At 41.8% G+C, this 18,964-nt stretch overlaps 2 protein-coding genes across 2 annotated transcripts; one reads left to right on the top strand and one right to left on the bottom strand.

Annotated features, from left to right (window-relative positions):
• Positions 1-1,008: 1,008 nt before the first annotated feature.
• On the bottom strand, positions 1,009-3,068 carry tprkb (Tp53rk binding protein). Its single transcript, XM_031758500.2, has 4 exons — positions 2,827-3,068; positions 2,545-2,667; positions 2,254-2,430; positions 1,009-1,947 (listed from the first exon to the last, which is right to left on the bottom strand). The coding sequence occupies exons 1-4, from the start codon at positions 2,965-2,967 to the stop codon at positions 1,861-1,863; spliced, it is 528 nt and encodes a 175-aa protein (XP_031614360.1). The 5' UTR covers positions 2,968-3,068; the 3' UTR covers positions 1,009-1,860.
• Positions 3,069-3,140: 72 nt separating this feature from the next.
• Positions 3,141-7,710, top strand: alg10 (ALG10 alpha-1,2-mannosyltransferase). The gene is made up of 3 exons (XM_031758499.2): positions 3,141-3,647; positions 5,098-5,295; positions 5,370-7,710. The coding sequence occupies exons 1-3, from the start codon at positions 3,483-3,485 to the stop codon at positions 6,429-6,431; spliced, it is 1,425 nt and encodes a 474-aa protein (XP_031614359.1). The 5' UTR covers positions 3,141-3,482; the 3' UTR covers positions 6,432-7,710.
• The last annotated feature ends 11,254 nt before the right edge of the window (positions 7,711-18,964 follow it).

The raw sequence follows: 18,964 nt of genomic DNA, 5'->3' as shown, positions 1-18,964 counted from the left end.
CACTGCATAAGCTCATCAAAATGTTGCCCCGGAGGATGTGTACCATACTCAGAGGTAAGGGTGGTCCAACAAAATATTCAGTGTGTGACTATTTCTGGATGGGCAGTGTAGCTTATTGTGTTATATACTGTTACATTTGAAATACTGTGATTCTCATTAACACTTTGTTAATGAATAGTAATTACTTTGTAAACTATGAACATTAACATGATTTGCTGCAGTAGAACGCCAATTGGTGATTATAATGCAATGCTTTGTAATCTATAAGCATCTGAATGGTTATGATAGTTCCTGGTCCTCCTTCACTACGTCCATGAATCTTCTCTGAGGTCTTCCTCTTTTCCTCGTGTCCTGCAGCTCCACATTCAACATTCTTTATTAAATATTTCTAGTATTATCATCAACGGACGTAACATTTTTCAAACAAGGATCAAATACCTTATACTGAGTAAAAAGTGTTGAAATGTGTGCTATGAGAATTTTCTAATGTCATCAGAATGTGTTATTGCATCTTATCAGCTATATTAAAAAAAACATAATTACCAGTTTTATAAAACAAAACTGTAGAAAGTACAATTTTGTCAAACCTAACTCCAAACTTTTTAAAACAAACAGCAGATTTATTATTCATGCCTCCCCAGGCTGACAGCCATTGGCTGAAATTTGGCTCGACTGAAGTGTTTTCGTGATAGTGCTTCGGGCAGTTGAGCTTCTTTTTTTTTTAATTATTCAGAGGCCTGGCTCACATCCAGCTCAAAGCAATTTGGATTCACAATTCAGCTCTGCTGGCAAGAGAGCAGCTTTACATCGCTGTCCCCATCAGTCACAAAACTAACCTTCAGTGTACAGAACCAAAAAACACAGTGAATGAAAAAAGTTCAAAAGGTAAAATAAAACAAGAAATAGGATGATGCTAAATAATAAGAAACACAAAGATTTCTACCTACGTCATGGCCGTGGCAAAGAAGAGATTAAAAAAGAATAAACAAAGATGAGTTCACCCAAAGGTTTAAGAAAAATAAGATTTATTTTGACTGAGCCCAGTGTACAGAGATCAAGACTGACAATTTCTGTTGGTTTAAACTTAAGAAGGTACTGGGCTAGTATTAAAAACAGACATAGATCTATTGACAACAGATCTATTGTTAAACTGCTGTGTGAAAAGAAAAAACAAACACATTTTCTCACATATTATTATGCATATCCTGGTCTTACAAGGTGTGATCATAAAGTTCTGCAACTCTGCAAAAACAAAAACAGTCCCCCCTCGAAGGTGGTCTCTCGTGCAGCACTGCATGAATCCGTTAAATTTGGCTTCATTTTAGAGAACAGAGTCGTATCTGGCTGTATGTAACCAGTGGTGAGCTACAATTTGGTTGGTGTAACCAAAAAACCCCCAGCCTTTGGTGTTTTCGATTTACAGTGTACAGATTTACGTCATTTCTACTAAATGCCATCCCTTGAATGCCTCGGGATATTAGATCCTTGAATAAGCCTGACCTTAGTGCACAACACATGAATGATGGGAAAAAATCGTCTAGATCCTGATGCATTGCTTTTGGACTGTGTGCTGTTTGGTCGGTGGGCTGTAGGTGGACAAACCGCTCTCATAACCTTTGATGATCCTCCGAGTCAAAGCTGTTTCAGCCTGATACAGGAGTTAACATTTGAATTGCTCCAGTGGACAGAATGGGACGTTCAAGGAGTGACCAAAAAATAGCAGCAGTGCTGGAAGTAGTCCAGTCCTGCACAAGGACAGTGTGTTGAAGTGGAGCTCAAAGCGTAGTCTTTCATTTCTTTAAGGGTGAAGTAATAAAAGTCACAGAAGTTTATAATGGCACCTAGTATATCCCGCCAAACCTACATAACATCCTTGGTGGCCATTCTGCATACGACCGCATCAAGCAGACTCCCACATTTCTCCTCCTGAGGAGTGACTTTGTACAGCTGTAATGGAGGGAAAAAAAACTTAATTAAAATATTCTTTAAATTCATCAAGCAAAGTGTTAAAGGGGGAGTAAAAAAACTGCATTTGATTATGTACTCTGTGGGTTATAACATGATTTTAGGCCCAGTTATTTTTCTTTTGTCATCTCTTTCCTGAATTTTTCATTTAGTCCGGGACAGGATATAATCCACATCTGAGAATGTTTTGGGAATAAAGCAACATTAGGAGAAACAACTGTGCAGCCTGTCACCCCCGTAACATAACAAGATACAAGTGTGGAACGCAGATGAATTAGAAGGAGCGACCTTTTTGATCTTTGCGTGGTCTGACAGTGAGGAAAGCTCTTCCACTGGAACCTGCCGGCCCTCCACCCTGGCTGCAATGTCTGACACGTCCTGGGACTCATCTTTGCTGTCAACCATGACGATCAGAACGGAGTCATCGCCATCTGAGATCCCAAATCTTTTAAAGGCGTCTGAGATCTATATTAGTGGAAGCATATGGATAGCTTACATATCTAAAACTACATTAAGAGTAACTTTTTTTTTTTTTAATGGGAACATGCATCACAGAAATATCTGCTTCTCCTCGCTTACATTATTAGTAGGGGACAGATTGAAGATGATCTCCGAGTAAAGAGTTCTTGTCTTCATTTTTTCAACTTTCTCTAAGTGAACGGCTTTATTGGCAGCTACCAGCACTTGAAAAGGATCCACCAGCTGGAAATGGAAGCACAGGGTCAACGTGAGAAAACAGCAAGACTCCAGGTAATTCTCAATGTTCCTATTTCAGTGAAAGATGCGAGTACTTAACGGGTTTATTAGCCTGTGTTTTATACTTTTAACAAAGCACTGCTAAAACAGACGGAAAAGGCTCACCATCGTAGGGTTGATCAAGGCACCGTTTATTTTCCCTTCCATAGCGCTTTTTTTCAGTTCTGCAGCATTTTTGACTTCTTTGAAGAGCATCTGGGTCACTCTGTGGTCGGGGAAAAGCTCCAGCTTTTGTATTAGATGCATTCTGAAAACACACACACACAAAAGGTTCGATAAAATACTATAAACGGCACACGGACCACGGTGCTTCACGTGAAGTCTCTACACGGCGGGGGGAACCATAACACGGTGACACCGCGTCAGAGGAAATCTCCTCCTAGGAGGAAAAAAAGGATGTCACAAGGTAGTAAAACGGCAGTCAATAACATAATCATCCAAAATAAATCATACATATATGTAAGGCAGATATTATTCGACAGATAATCCTACGCTAAAGTATTTAGCACAGTACCGGAACCTATGGTTATACACGAGTTTCCGTACCGAGTCTATTTCTGAATCGGACCGCCAGCTGTCAAAAATCACAAATATTCTTCCGTTTAGCAACGGTGGACATGTCTCAGACAGTTTTCCTCTAAATTAACGTTTTCCCGCGGTTTAAATTCTCGAGTCTAGTCGTTATGCGAGATACTCTAAAGTCTAACAGCTAGCTCTGGTCTGAACTTTTCTCAGTTTTACACCGTGTTTCGTCGTCAAACATGGAGAAATTTGAAGGCTACATGTTCACTGCTCTGTGCAGCACCAACTTCTTAATATCCTGCCTGCTGTTCTCCAGAGTGACCCGCGAGCAAAGGGAGCCCTACATGGACGAGATCTTCCACGTCCCCCAAGCTCAGAAGTACTGCCAGGGAAAATTCAACGAGGTACAGTGTGAGTGATGAGGGTGAGCCCGCCATTATCAGGCGGATTAAGGTTAGCTAAGAGCAGCGGGGCTTTCGATTAGGGTTAATCTCCACACTGGACATATAGGGCAGCATCAGTATGGTATACCTGTCTGGATGGGTTATATTTGTTGATGTCACGTGGGCCAGCTTTAAAAAGAGCAAGGGACTTTGTGGTGAAGTGAAGCTTAACTGCTCAGATCTGTATGAAGCTCTGTAAACCTTACATTACTAATGGCTATCTGTAAAGACATGTTGCAGTTTTTTCATCCTCATATGTGACGTGATGCATGGCAGAGACTGACAGTGAAAGCAGTGTGTGTATTAGAGGAAACTTGGCTAAACGATGGTGTTTTAGTCAGGGATCCATGAGAGACAGTGAGTTTTCTAAAAAGTGTTAAAGCCTTGCAGAGAAAAGATTGGGGTGGTTATCATTCATCACAGCCCTGCCTGGTTCACATGCAGCAGAGTAACATGATGCCTGGGTCCTAGCAGAGGCCTGCGAGGCTCCAGGCACGTAGGACAAGAGACCAGTCAACGACCGCCTTTTTGGATTTTACGGATTGGTAACGCCTACCCGGAGTCAGCAGTTCAGACAGATGGTGACTTGGATGAGAGCAGTCTTTGATGATGATTTGGGGCTGTTCGCAATGTCTGTGAGGGAAGGAAGAGAACAACAGTGTTGGTGATTCTCTGGAGGGCCTTTTTAATCTGCTGCTACGAACCCCATGTACCACAGTGTAATGAACTATGCTCTCAGCGGTGGGTCTGTAGAAGCACAGCAGCAGGAGCATTTAACTGAGATGATTCTTCCCGAGTATCCTCGGGAAATGCAGGCCCTGCTGGGGCTTCTAAATGATGGCTGAGGTATCACTGGACCAGGAGAAACCATTAGACTCGTGGATGGATGAAATTTAAATTACTTTATTTGTAAATTTGTGTCGTCACATACTCCACTGGACGATATTCATATGTATCAACAGACTGCTATATCATTTGGGCTGTAATTTTAAGATAGCATATAGGTGAAGTTCCTAAAAAAAAAAAAAAAATGCTGGATTGTCTTGTGGCTCAGGAGCCAGAGCAGGTCGTCTATTAATCGAAAAGTTGGTTGTTCGATGCCTGGCGGTAATAATGAACTGTGAGTGCTGATGCAAACACAGGGTTTTTTCTTGAATACTTGTATCACAGACTAGCCAAGAAAACTCTGACAGTGCTATGAAATATCCCTGTGGAGGGCCACAACAATAGGATTACAAAGGGATACAATTAATATTGAGCACCGTGAAGCTCAGCTTATTGGTGTGGCCCTTCACAGCAGAGGCCCCACCCCTCACCCCCCCCACCCACCCAAGAGCCATTATCCGCTCACTCCACATGATAAGCGAACTTTACACCTTGTGCCGTGTTAACATGTTTTTAATTCATGCAGTGGGACCCGATGATCACCACTCTCCCAGGCCTTTACCTCGTCTCAGTGGGAGTCATCAAGCCTGTGGTCTGGCTCACCGAACTGACAGGCGAGGTGGTGTGCTCCACGGCCATGCTGCGCTTCATCAACCTGCTCTTCAACTGTGGCAACCTTTACCTGATCTATCTGCTCCTCTGCAAGCTGCACCTCAGGGAGAAGGTAAGTCCAGGACACGAAGACAAGACCACAAGTGACTTATTTTTTTTCTGATGTCACATTAACTTCTCTTCTAGACGCGGACAACCTCACGCCGAGTCCTGTCAGCGCTGTCTTTGTCCACCTTCCCTGTGCTCTACTTTTTTAACTTCCTCTACTACACTGACGCTGGATCTACTTTCTTCATCCTATTCACCTACCTCATGACCCTGTACGGCTGCCACAAGGCCTCCGCGCTGCTGGGCGTCTGCTCCGTGCTCTTCCGTCAGACGAACATCATCTGGGTGGCGTTCTGTGCAGCCACTCTGGTGGCAGGGAAAATGGATGACACATGGAGGGTGGAGCATACAAAAAAGAGGGACGAGAAGTCTGCACCGTCTCAGATCCCGCTGTCATTCAGCGGAGCTAAGAGAATCCTGCTTTTCACTCTGGAGTTCCTCACCTCACCCAATCACATAAAGGCGGTGCTGTTGGTGGCCTGGCCTTACGCGCTGGTCGGCATTGGCTTCCTGGTGTTTGTGGCGCTCAATGATGGGATCGTGGTTGGCGACAGGACGAGCCACGAGGCCTGCCTCAACTTCCCCCAGCTCTTCTATTTCTTCTCCTTCTCCCTGTTCTTCTCTCTCCCCGTCTCGCTGTGTTACCACCGCGTCCTCCGCTTCCTGCAGGCTCTCAAAAAGCAGCCTTTGTTTTTCCTCCTGGTCACCGGCATCTCTTTCCTCCTGGTGTGGAAATTCACCTTTGTACACAAGTACCTCCTGGCTGATAACCGCCATTTCCCCTTTTACGTGTGGAAGAAACTTTTCCAGAGGCACGAACTGGTGCGTTTCCTCCTCATCCCTCCATACATCTTTGCCGGGTGGAATTTTCTGGACTCCTTTAAATCGCGCTCTCTCTTTTGGAGTTTGGCTTTCCTGGCGTGCCTCATGGCTGCCACAGTCCCGCAGAAGCTCCTGGAGTTCAGGTACTTCATCGTTCCATACCTGATGTATCGCCTGCACATGCCCCTTCCCTCCCTTCCCAGACTCATCGGGGAGTTCCTCCTGTACACAGCCGTGAATGTTGCCACCATCTACATCTTCATCGCCAAGACCTTCCACTGGCCAGACAGCACAGCAACGCAGAGGTTTATGTGGTGAGGAAAAGACTAAAGTGTATCATTTCAGGATTTTCTCCTGTGTTACAGGGGACCAGAACATCTTAAAAATCAAAGCAAAGCCTCTGTTATATCTCAGTATCAGACCGACACGGTCATATCATTTTTATACACTCTAACCACACAGCTTTGTTCAAAAGGTGTAAGGTTTTATTCTCCCTACAGACAGAATCATTATCTCCAGTTTGTATTTGACTGGCGAAAAAAAAGTACTTTTCAATGACACTCAAAACACTCATAAATAAATCCTGCCAGTCAACTGTGAATCATTTCATGACTGAATGAAATTGATATTAACAAAAAATGTTAGTAATAATAACAGTGGGAGATCTCAGTATTGTAAGAGCGCTGGTGCAGATCTAAATCATAATGAAGAATTTTCAATATACTGTACTCGCATGTTGTTTTTACCCCAAACAGCTTTGTTTCCCCCTTAAAGCATTGATTGAAGCATTTCAACCTTGGAATAAAAAAATTAGGCTCTCGACTAAATTAGCTTCTTTTGAGATTCATAATTCTGACATAAGAAATGTAACTGATTCAGAAAATCAGAGGATTTAATTTGTAAATTCAACAAAATGTTTATTTTGTTGTGTCAAGTCTAGTTGTTAGGCTTCCTTGTTTTTGTACGGCAGTTTTTTCTACAGCACTTGTAAAATGCAGTACAACAAAATCACTCTTTTGCAAGTTTAATTAAAGAGACCAAAAATGATATAATCGTAATGTAAAGTTGAGATTTCTTTTGATGTGGGATGGTTTTTTAAAGCATTTTGTGCCAGTGATGGACGCTGACAGAACTTTATAATAATGGGACTATTTGAAGATGTACATACATTTTTACCTCGATATTCACTATGATTAAGCCATACGAGTCCACTGGAGGTGACTAAGATGTGTGTCGAGATGTTCACTGTTAATTTAGACGTTTTAGTTTCTGCTCTTCTGTATGTGCCCTCGTGCTCGATTTGTGGATGTGGTTAATTTCGCTGCTTATTTGTTGTTTTTCTTTATATGCACGAGATTTTAATCATAAAATTCATCCTAACGAAAATCCGATCACATTGGTTTGTGACTCATGCAATCAAAGTCAGTCAAATCTGAATGTGTAATTTGTCGTGTTTAGTTTGAATGCAGTTTTTCTTTGTTCACATCAAAGGTGTGACCTGTGTGTAGGTGTGAACACGAGTACACGTTGTGCATTGATGCTGTAAGTATGCTGCTCCCATCTTCATTCAACTGTGGAATAAAATATTCAAAGTCAAGTCTGTAGAGCACTCGTTTGAGTTTCACGTGAAGCTGGACAATAGCATTATATGTGCACTCTACGGTCACTTTATTAGGGTACACCATGCTACTTCCTTGTTGAAGCTTCTTTTGCCTCCTCAAGATCTGAGCTTTTTAACATGCTGCATTCTCCTGTTGGAAGCAGCCGTCAGAAGATGACTACACTGTGGTCATAAAGGGATGGACACGAGTATTCGGGTAGGCGGAGTTAAAACTAAGGGGACTAAAGTGTGCGAAGAAAATATCCCACACATTTGTTACACTACCAGCAGCAGCCTGAACTTTTGCTACAAGCCAGGATGGATCCATGCTGTCATGTTGTTCATGCCACCAGGCAACGTTTCCCCAGTGTTCTGACAGGCGTGTGACCCGGTGTGGTCTTTCCTATCAGCTCGAAGCAGTCTGGCCATTCTCTGACCTCTGAAATCTGCAAGACATCTTCTCTGCTGCTCGCTGGGTAGTTTCTGTAAACCCTCGAGATGTTTGTGTGGGAAAATCTTAGTCAATCAGCAGCTTCATCCAGACCAGCTGCCACCAAAGTTGTTCATTGGCCATTTTTTCCCCCTCTACACTACTTCCTCTGTGTTTCGACAACAAAAATGTATGATGAAAACAATAAACACCTTTATTAAACACCTCGTTATGTTGAAGGAACACAACAGAACAGAAATCAAGTCTTTTAGAACTTAATCTGATTAATCTAATTAATATTGTGACTATTTCTCCTTATTGACATCAAGTGCTACTAACACAGAGTTTGTCTCAGTCTGACTCACCGAGTTAACGGATTAGCCAGAGTCAGCCACCAGGAGGCGCTATAATGCAGCGCTAGAGACCCCTATGAACATGAACGTGCAATTCATCATGAAGTAAATGAATTCAGCATCTGAGCAACACTGGAAGGTACTCAAACATTAATCACTAGATGTTTTGTTTGAAGTCGGCCTTGAGGAGAGATTTTTAAGGTTTAAACTGAATCAGTGAATTCATATAAAGGGCCTGACTCTAAGAAACACACGTTTACAGGTGAGCATTTTTATTGTTTTACTCAAACAGTATCTGTGATGTAAGATTCCTACTTTTAGCAAATGTAGCACTGAGTTTGAGGGCCGCTTTTGTCGCATTTCATGTTTCCTGCATGTAATATTTCCAGTGGGTGGCCGGTCTGGGCTTTTCTACAGAGCCATGCTGCTGTAATAAGTGCAGAATGGTATGGTATTGTCTTGCTGAAATAATAAAGGCCTTCACTGTTACAGGCACCATGTGGATGGCAGCCTATGTTCCACTGTGAGGTATATTTAATGCAATACAAATTCAATTAATTTGTATACATTTGTTGAATTTGTTGAGACTTTCTGGGGTGTCACCTTTGCACACGGTCATGTTATTAATTAACTGCAGCAGTTGTGCAACATTCAGTTTTCTAACATTACACACTTTAATAATGAGTACCAGGGCTAGTAAATAAAAATATAGCCTTTAAACGATTAATGCATTGCATCTTTATGTTTTATGCACACAGGGTCCTGACTTTTTGGAAACACTGTGGTAACATTATTGAAAAGGTCAATGCTAATTTAGAGCAGTATTTTAGAAGTGCAGACTCAACTGTAAGAAAGCAGAAAAAACGCATGGCGATGATTGCTCTCCATGTCACCTGTATCGTTACTGGATTCTAATTACAGCAAGAAACACGGGGCCAGCTCACAGCTCATAAAAGTCACACTGGGATGATTACACAAATGTTGATTGCACAGCTCAGCCACTCCGAGCCTGCTGAAAGGACATACTGTATGTACTGTTGTCTCCGGAGCAGCGTTCACCGCATCTGCTCGCTCACTTCATGGTTTATAATGTTTTCACTTTTTCAGGTTTCACTACATTGATTTTTTTTTACCCTGCCAATTAATGAAAGTACAGATTAGTCTTTATCACCAGGGCGTTTGGGCATTTTGAAAATGACAGTCTCAAAGGGATCATTCATATATTCAATTCATTTCCTGATGCAATCAATCAAAGTTTGTCCTTGATGATGTGGAATATCTTATTCATCACTGACTGTGTTTCAGGAAGACCTGATAAAATAAGAAAAAGGATGGAAATGATTGACACTAAGTGTGAGTAAGTATTTCAGCAAACAGAAAAAAAAATTCAACTCTACAAAATGTAAATATCAAAGTCAAACTGTGACCATTCACCTTTTCCTGCCAGTATTGTACTTTTGTGTGTGGAAGAGTCATAGTTAGCTCTACTTCAGTAAACCTGACTTGTACCTTTTTTCCTAAGTAAAATCTTGACACTGCACATGTGCAGTAGAGCACATGTGAGGATAGTGTGTAGCAAACATGCAGACACTCCTATTATTACGCTCTCTCCCAGGAAAGGCCTTGAATTTGTGTGACCTTCAAAGTTTGCTTTCAGTAACTGGAATATATGACTTGGGTAAGTTTTGTGTTTTACGTAACGTTTCCCAAGTTACCAGATTGTCTATGAAACGCAGTCTAAGCACACAGTGCACAAACTAAATACAGCTTCAGCTCAGTCTCAGTGCAGCCTAGCAACGCACAACTTGGTTCAAAGAATAGGTGTGCATCTGTACACACATATCAGTTACAATGATACATGTGTGCTGATATTATCTCTCAAGAAGCAGTTTTTAAAGAAGGTAAACAAGTTTGAGGTACAACAAATTACACAAGAACTGGAATGGAAATCACTTTTATGGAGTGATGAATCCAAATTGGCCATTTTTGGTTTAATGATAGAGATAAAGCACTGAGTGTCTATAGCTGTAAAACATTTGTCAGCATCACAATGATGCAAACAATCAATGCAGTAAAAGCACACCAGGAAAGAGACAAACACAGCGCAACACTATGAGTCATGGATCGGCCTCCCCAGAGCCCGGACCTCAACATTACTGAAGCAGAGTGGAATCATCTCAACAGAGAACAAAACAAAAGGGAGTCAACACCCAAAGAAGAGCTTTGAATGCTTTTCGGGAAGCCTGGAGAAACATTCCTGAAGACTGCGTAAGAAATGACAAGAAAACTGCCCAAAAAAGGCTGTTTTGAAGAATAAAAGTGGTCACAAGCTTGAAATACTGACTTTCAAGCTTGTTACATACAAACGAGGGATGACTCAAGATTTTGACAAGATTTTGTATTATAAATAGTAATAATTTTGAAGGTGGGCACCAAATGTGGAAAGTGGACGATATCTCTGTTATTTGATTAAGGACACGATCTGTATCGTAAATATTTATTTTTCTGTCAGTGGCTGGAAAACAGGATTTTTTTCATTTACACTTATAAGAAGAAATTTGTTGGATTGTACACTCAAAATATGCATTTTTTCACAGAACAGAGTTTAAAATTTGTATCGGTAATGAACCCCCAAACCTCCACTGCACCACAGAACGAGCGCAACTCCCCTCAAAGTGCAAAGACTTCACAAACGTTGATGTTTTATGGCATTTTTATTACAGCACACTGTGACGTTGTAGAGTGTCATATTGAAAATCTAAAAAGTGTTTTGCACAGCTCTCCCCATGCCTTTTCATATGATATATCACTCTTTTTTTAACATCGACTATGACCTAGAGGTCAAATGCTTGGCCGGCTGAAGGTCTAATTTATCGCTGCAAAGTTTGACAATGATCCATAAAAAGCTGTGGGTAATATAAAGTTTTTACTGATTTTCTGACTGACTGACTTTGACCTCGACCCGATTGTCAGCAAAATTGAATCAGCTCGAGCTGTTCTTGGTATCTACCATCAAACAACATTTTAAAATGATATCTTGAGCAGCTGTCGATGCTAGGCTGCTAACAAACAAAAAGCACCTCCCAGAGGACAAATGTGCTGCTCGCAATAGTCTTCGTCTCACCACAAATCATCCACTTATGTAGAGATTTCAGAATTTGTAGCTTCCTCTACTCCACCAAGCTTCTCATGAGAAATAAGAGTACATCAAATTATTCTGTCTGTTCTGAGACAGAAACACAAGAATAGCGGGACATAAAATACACAGAGCTGAGACTTGAATTTGAACACTGAGACGATGTTTTGGTATCGCTGAGGTCTATTTATAAGCCCACCAAGTTTTCCATTGTGTCCTCTACTTATTCCAAGAACCCATTATTTGTTACAAATAAGAATCAGTGCAGTCAGAGAAAACTTCGGTTCTTTTTCCAGGAGCTAAATTTGAAAAGTATGAATAAATAGTCTGAATCGAATAATAATGTTAAATTGAGTTCTGCCACATCTAGGAAACAAAGGAGCAACCTTATTTACAAGTCCGACATAGTTTACATGTCAGCTTAAGCAAGTATCTGAGACTCTAAGCAAGAAATTAGAGGCAGACCCTGAAGAAGGAGCTATTAGTATTTAAGAGTCAAAGGTGAAGACAGGACAGTTTGCCACTTGTTGATCTGTTATGGTTGTATAAAAAGTTAGAACAGTAGAAAATAATTAGAGGGAGAAATAAAGGAAGAAAAAAAATAGGCTTAAATGATCTCATGACTAATTCTTAGACCTAAATAAAAACATCGTCTGCCTTTTATTCAACAAGGTCAGCGTGACACAGAGAAGAGTCTGAACATTTTCCATTCCATGCTCAAACAAGTACATCACATTTACCGAAAACCTACACTCTGAAAATACGAAGCAATCATCTGGAGTAAAATGCAGCTGAAATATGTGAAATCAAAGGTTTATTTATATTAAGATTTAATCATTAACAGACAATAGATGCTCAGTGAAGAGAATTGAATAGGAATGAAATAAAACGAAAAGACAAAAATTCATTTTACTATGAAAGTCCAAATAAGGTGGAATCCAAGCAGGTGGAGTTGAGCACACGGGTGGAACCAACTGAACCAACTGGGCTGACAGAGAACAATCAATCAACCTCACTGGCATGAACCTATAAGGTAGTACTACACAACAGAGAAAGCATTAATACACCAAACACAGTTAACACTGGACATACACGTGATGGGATATTAACTTGTCCTTAATGTCGGACTTGGTTTGCATCCATCGCATCGCTTGGGTGTGACAAATGAATCGTGGCCTCCTTAGTCTGTGGCTCTATTAGGCATTTGAGGGGCAGATGGAGGGTCTGCACATCGCTGCTGGGTGTGGATGGCTGTGGGAGAAAAGGTGGAGGTGGCTGTGTTTTCTGATGAGTGAGCTTGATGATGTAAAGCCTCCAGTGGTAAATGTGCTGTGGTCAGAAATGAGTCACCAGAGGTTTCTGGCGTGTGCTGTTCATCTCTGTTGCATGGTGGTGGGGGGAGGTCGTGATCCACTCTGACACACTGAGGCTGTGAGGAGGGATGCAAACAATCTCTGAGAAGATTTATCTGTTTCATCCTCATCACTCCTTTTTTTCCCTTGAGCTCTCTGTCTGTCCCTGCATTCGTGCTTCCACACTTCCACTTAATGCTCTCAGGTGATTTTCTATTTCAACAAACTCATCTCTTTCCACTCTTATCTCCTTTATTCTGTGATCTATTTTCTCTTCCAGCTGCATTAGCTGTCTTAATATTCCTTCTTGTGGGAAGCCAAAATGTTTTCCCTAAACATGCATAATGCTCATAGATCCTTGCTCCATGCTTTTCCTTCACCACATTTGGAGACATGAAATCCACCACTTAGGAGCTGGGGATCGGTCCACCAGGGCCTTGCTCCTCGCTGCCACCTGGTGCACAATGCAATACGGCGCCTCTTGTGAGTGTTGGGCCTGACCAGCCGGGCCCCATTGACTAAGGCTCAGCCACCAGACGCTCGCCCTCGGGCTCCCTACTTTGGCCTGGCTCCAGGGCGGGGCCCCGGTAACCCTATCCTGGGCAGGGTGAACTGTTTCCTTGATGTTCTACTCATAGGGGTCTTCTGAATCACTGTTTGTCTGTTCCCTCACCCAGGACCAATTTGCCATGGGAGACCCTACCAGGGGGCAGAAGCCCCCGGACAACTTAGCCCCTGGGATCCCTGGGACACACTGGTAGGAGGCCTTGGGGCAGACCCAGGACATGCTGGAGAGATTATATCTATCAGCTGGCCTGGGAACATCTTGTTGTCCCCGGGACAAGCTGGAGGAGGTGGCTAGGGAGAGGGAGGTCTGGGTTTCCGTTCTTAGGCTGCTGCCCCTGCCACCTGGATCCTGTGCTCATGGATGTGAGCACAGGGAAAGAATCATATTCCTGTTTTCTTCCTGTTTTTCCTCTCTTTTTTGGTTTTTAAGTTAGAGTTCTAAAATAAATTGTGCATTTGTGCATCAACCTGGTGCATTAGCTGGATATCCCAGTGTAGGTGGTTTGGGGTCCAAGATGTTAGCTCTCTTCGTGTATTACCCATCTCAGACCACAGATCCAGTCAGCTGTGGGATCCCACTTCTCTGACACCAAGCTTGTTGTGGAAATTAAGATACACACAACCAGGTGGTCTTCGTGAGTTTTATTTGCTTTGCAAACGGGTCAAACAATAGTACCGACAGCATTTGTGACCCCGAGGCATTGTAACCATAGAATATTTATAGAGAAACAAACGCTGGATAATAAAACTCTGAGATCAACATGCGGTCTGTCTGAAAGTTTACACAGAGAGGGAATTCAATTCAATTCAATTCAATTTTATTTATATAGCGCCAAATCACAACAAAAGTCGCCTCAAGGCGCTTTATGTACAGTAGATAGCACAATAATAAATACAGAGAAAAACCCAACAATCATATGACCCCTATGAGCAAGCACTTTGGCGACAGTGGGAAGGAAAACTCCCTTTAACAGGAAGAAACCTCCGCAGAACCAGGCTCAGGGAGGGGCGGCCATCTGCTGCGACCGGTTGGGGTGAAAGAAGGAAAACAGGATGAAAGACATGCTGTGGAAGAGAGACAGAGATTAATAACAGATATGATTCGATGCAGAGAGGTCTATTAGCACATAGTGAGTGAGAAAGGTGACTGGAAGAGGGACATACACGTGAGAACACAATATGGAGCCTTTCATCCAACAAGGTCAGCTTGACATTTTCTACTGTCATGGCTATGCGTTCCTAATTACATATATGCTAGACATGCAATAGTAATGACAGCCGTTTATTACTTTCCTTCACAGTCTTCTTTACATTTATGAGTCTGGAAGGATGTGGTTGTAAATTGCCAAATGACTAGATGGTAAAGACACAGAAACATTAGAGTGGTCACTGTCACCGAAAATATCTCAAAGACAGGCCGCGTGCCATTCCGGATGATTATCATCACCCTTACAGAGGATAGTTACAAGAGACCTTTCCCTTTTCCACTCTGCTTGCTGTGGGGAGAGCTCGGAGATTCAATGGGTCTGAATTAAGATTAATAATCTCTCAAATTTGGGTTTTTTTTTAGTTTGTGGTGATGTGATGAAGAAACACGGCCGATGGTGTGATTGAATTCTTGTCAGACAAGCATTAAATGGCAGGTACCTAATGCCTTCATTCCCACATTATCCTATCAGTTCTTGTCTTAATCCTCCCATAATCTGGAGATATTAGGCTTACTTTTGCAGTGATGCCATCTAATTAGCTTCTTCTGTGGATTGAAAAACACATTTACTGTAAACGTAAGTTTTCTTGAGATTGTGACTTAATTAGAGAGCTAATAGCATTTACTCGTGTCTAGAAGGGGTCTTAGAATACACATCCTTCATGACCAGCGACCCATCTCACAGTTTTAAAGTCATCTGGATCAGGACCAAATTTCCATGGGTCCACCTCTCTAACAAGTTTCATGAAATTCGCCTTGGCAGTTTATGCGTTACTAATTGACAAACAAACAAATGGCACTGAAACCATACCTCTGCCTCGGCTCGCACGCTGGCACACTTAGAGCACAGGAGGCACAAAGAAACAGATGGAGTTACAGAGGACACCATATGCTACCAAGTCGTGAAGGAGCACAAGCACGTCTCTGTTCTCTCACAGTGGAAACCGTGCTGGGAAACTTTGCCGTTTAAATTTATAGGTGCGATGCAAATTAATCTCAGAGTAGGACAACAGCAAGGCTGAGACTGGATGGCAGCTGTGTCGGGCTCTACTGTTGCTAAAGCCTAGATTTTTGGCACGCCACCACTTGCTTGTTGTCACTTATATAAAGGCCAGATGATGCTGGGGAGAACGCCATTATTGCGAGTAAAGAGGTAAAAACAGAAACAGCAAAGAAAAGTAATGAAACCTTTTGGGATCACTGCTAACACTAAAATAACTTGATAGTGAAATAAAAAGATGATTTCTCAGTTTCTTTGTGATGAAAGTCAAACTGCTCAAAAACTTGACCAAACATAAAACAACCCTCATAAATCCCTTTTACTAAGTCCGCTCCTTCTAGAATTAAGTCATTCTTCCAACTTTTGAACATAATCATCCAGATCTGGATCTCTGTTAGTTTTTCTGACCAGCAAATTTGGTTATTATGTAGGTTTTGAGGTAATCATGTACCCATTTGTGCACCACAGATTGCTTGGACATGGAAACCTATGACATCATCCACTGGTTTTCAAATTTGAGCCTAGACAGCAGTCAGGATCTTTTAAATCCCGTATAGAGTATCGAGAGTGTACAGCATGGATGACAAACTGATTTTACATCGTGGGCTACATACAGCCCACTCTGATCTTAAGTTGGCTGGACGTGTAAAATTCCACTTTATGTCATTTTATGACGTTTAACTGCACAATTAGTCCCTGAAATGTCTTAACACAAGATAAAGAAGCTTTAACAGCACATATCAGTTTTTTCTATATGATAAATGAGTAAAATTATAGAAAATGTTCTGGCAGTTCACTGCCCAGGCTGTGCCATACTTATTAAACATGACGTATTTGTTGATTCAAAGAAATTTCTAAGCAGACGGTGAAAAACAGTCACAGTCTGGCGGAGGCAGACTGTATGGAGTGACGAAGTGGACCCGAAATGCAGACACCTAGAACAAAACTTGAATGTTAACAGAAAGCGAGCTGTTTATTAAGGCTGGTAAAAACTTTACAGAACAAAAGGCAGAGGTGACGCTAAACAATAACCTAAACTGGGGAAACTACAGATAAACATAAAAAACCAAAAACATGAAACCTGACGTGGATACAAAGAAACATGGAGCCTAGAAACATGGAAACATGGCACAAAGGACAACAGACAACCTGACAAAAACTGAATGAGAAAACACAAACTGAATACACACAGGAGGATAACGAGGGGATGGGGAACAGGTGGGAACACCGCTGGGACAAGTCAGACCTAGCGGGCGTTTCTCAATATGCGTACTTGTGCGTTCTCGTGTACTCGTGATACGTCATCAGTCGGAGACCAAGTACTGTTCCAATTCGAAGTACGCATCAAGCCGAGAACGCGAAAAAGTCCCGGATGTGTTCTCGCTCCGCCCGTTTTATCGAGCATGCATCGGTGTGGACTTGGTACAGCTAAATATCCCAGAATGCATTTCGTCCAAAACTCAACAGCGGACTCCCGGCACATCGTTTTCACCCCCCGCTCGCGGTCTTCTCACTACTCAGGTTAAAGAAACTCCAGCAGCTGTCTATAGTATTGAGTGTCCACTAAAATAGAAATAAAAGCGTTCTAACATCTCACCTGCTTGTTTTTATTAAGGTATGTACACATATGTACATGTACACTATTTTTATTAATAGAGGTTTCACTACTGAGGTTAAAAATGATATATAAGTCACTTAGATCACTTCTAAATGTTAATGTTTGGTTTATTTCAGTGTTTTATTTGTTCCTGAGTAAACCGGTTTGGCTGTGATTACAGTTAAGCTTCATAACATGTTACTCACAGTTAAATTAGGAGGAGACGGCGGTAAAAACTCCGGACCTGTGACATCATCACGTACGCAGGTGTTCCAATTGTACATATCGCGAGTCCGTGCTCGCGTTCTCGGCGGGTACGTACTCCCGTGCGTTCTCGGCGAGTACGTACTCACCGAGAACGCGAGTACGTACTCGCGTACTTGAGAATTGAGAAACGGCCAGCAAGACAAGAGAAAGATAAAACTAGACACACTACACACAGGACAAGGACTTTCACAATAAAACAGGAAACAGAATGGAAAGCAGACATGACAACACGAACATGACAACATAAGACACGCAGCATGAAACACTTAGAGGGTGAGGGAAACTTAAATACAGGGGTAGAAAACACAAAGGGAATCTAATAAATGAACTTAGCTAACCTAAAGAACTTAAACGTCAACATCCAAATAAACTAAAACTTAAAACGCTGGGTCAACAGACCCAGGAACGTGACAAAAACAGTAACAGTAACCTGTTATGTAACTGTTTATTCATTACTTAACTACTTTGGTGTAGCATGAATGACTGTGGGGAGGTCTTTATTAGCAGGAAAAGCCCTAAAACGTATAAAGTCCTTCATATTTTCCAAAGCTGCCCAGTGGACCATTTGGTCTTAGAAATGAAGGATCTTCGAGGATGAGAATGTTTTCAAAAAACGTAAAGAAGTCCAGTCGCTTTTCTTTCCAAGCTCCTTAGATGATTGGACTAGAGTGAGAACAACAGAATGGAAGTGATGAAAAAAGCAGATTAGCAGCTTAAATACCCGGAAATGCAGCAGAAGAGTGAATACTGAGTTCTTTTATTACCCTTACATGTACGCTTTATTGTGTTACACGGCTGACATAATACACATCCTACTTAATGCTAGACGTTTGCAAAATGCAACTGAAGAGTTGCATTTTGCACAGTTCAGAGTTCCTGTGAACTCTAATCTCCACTGTGAGTTGAAAATGTGTTTCCAATTCCAGTCTGCATGTGAGTAAGACTTATTGGTTAATGACTCTCCTTAAAATGGGCTGTCAGCGGCTCCAATCAATCCAGTCCAGGGGCGAATTTGAAGGTGGGCAAGTGGGGGCCAACTGCCCCACTGCTGCCAACTTTTTTGTCCTTAAAATACTAGAAAACTAATAGCTTGTTTTGCAAAAGCTTCTTATAGTCTTTTCTTAGATGAGATAATGATACATTAAATAATTATAAGTATTTTTGTGGATATTTTGTTGGTTCACTTTACATATAGGAGATTTTCACACACTTCACTGAAGAGATTTGTGCCACCCTAGCTTGACCTCTTGCCCCTCCTTTGGCCTCCCATGTAAGATTTTCTAGATCCACCACTGGATTCCAGTCACACTTTATACATCTCTAATATTTACATAATTTTTGG

This window comes from Oreochromis aureus, linkage group 17 (genome assembly GCF_013358895.1).
Source record: "Oreochromis aureus strain Israel breed Guangdong linkage group 17, ZZ_aureus, whole genome shotgun sequence".
In the NCBI taxonomy this organism is placed as follows: Eukaryota; Metazoa; Chordata; class Actinopteri; order Cichliformes; family Cichlidae; genus Oreochromis; species Oreochromis aureus.
This window is presented reverse-complemented; position numbering and strand designations above follow the sequence as displayed.

Coding starts and splice junctions, on each gene's coding strand:
- tprkb (XM_031758500.2), bottom strand. CDS start 2,967: ATGCATCTAATACAAAAGCTGGAGCTTTTCCCCGACCACAGAGTGACC. Junction 2,431..2,544: donor ATCTGTCCCCTACTAATAAT/GTAAGCGAGGAG, acceptor CCACTAATATAG/ATCTCAGACGCCTTTAAAAG. Junction 1,948..2,253: donor ACCACGCAAAGATCAAAAAG/GTCGCTCCTTCT, acceptor CCTCCATTACAG/CTGTACAAAGTCACTCCTCA.
- alg10 (XM_031758499.2), top strand. CDS start 3,483: ATGGAGAAATTTGAAGGCTACATGTTCACTGCTCTGTGCAGCACCAAC. Junction 3,648..5,097: donor GCCAGGGAAAATTCAACGAG/GTACAGTGTGAG, acceptor TAATTCATGCAG/TGGGACCCGATGATCACCAC. Junction 5,296..5,369: donor AGCTGCACCTCAGGGAGAAG/GTAAGTCCAGGA, acceptor CTTCTCTTCTAG/ACGCGGACAACCTCACGCCG.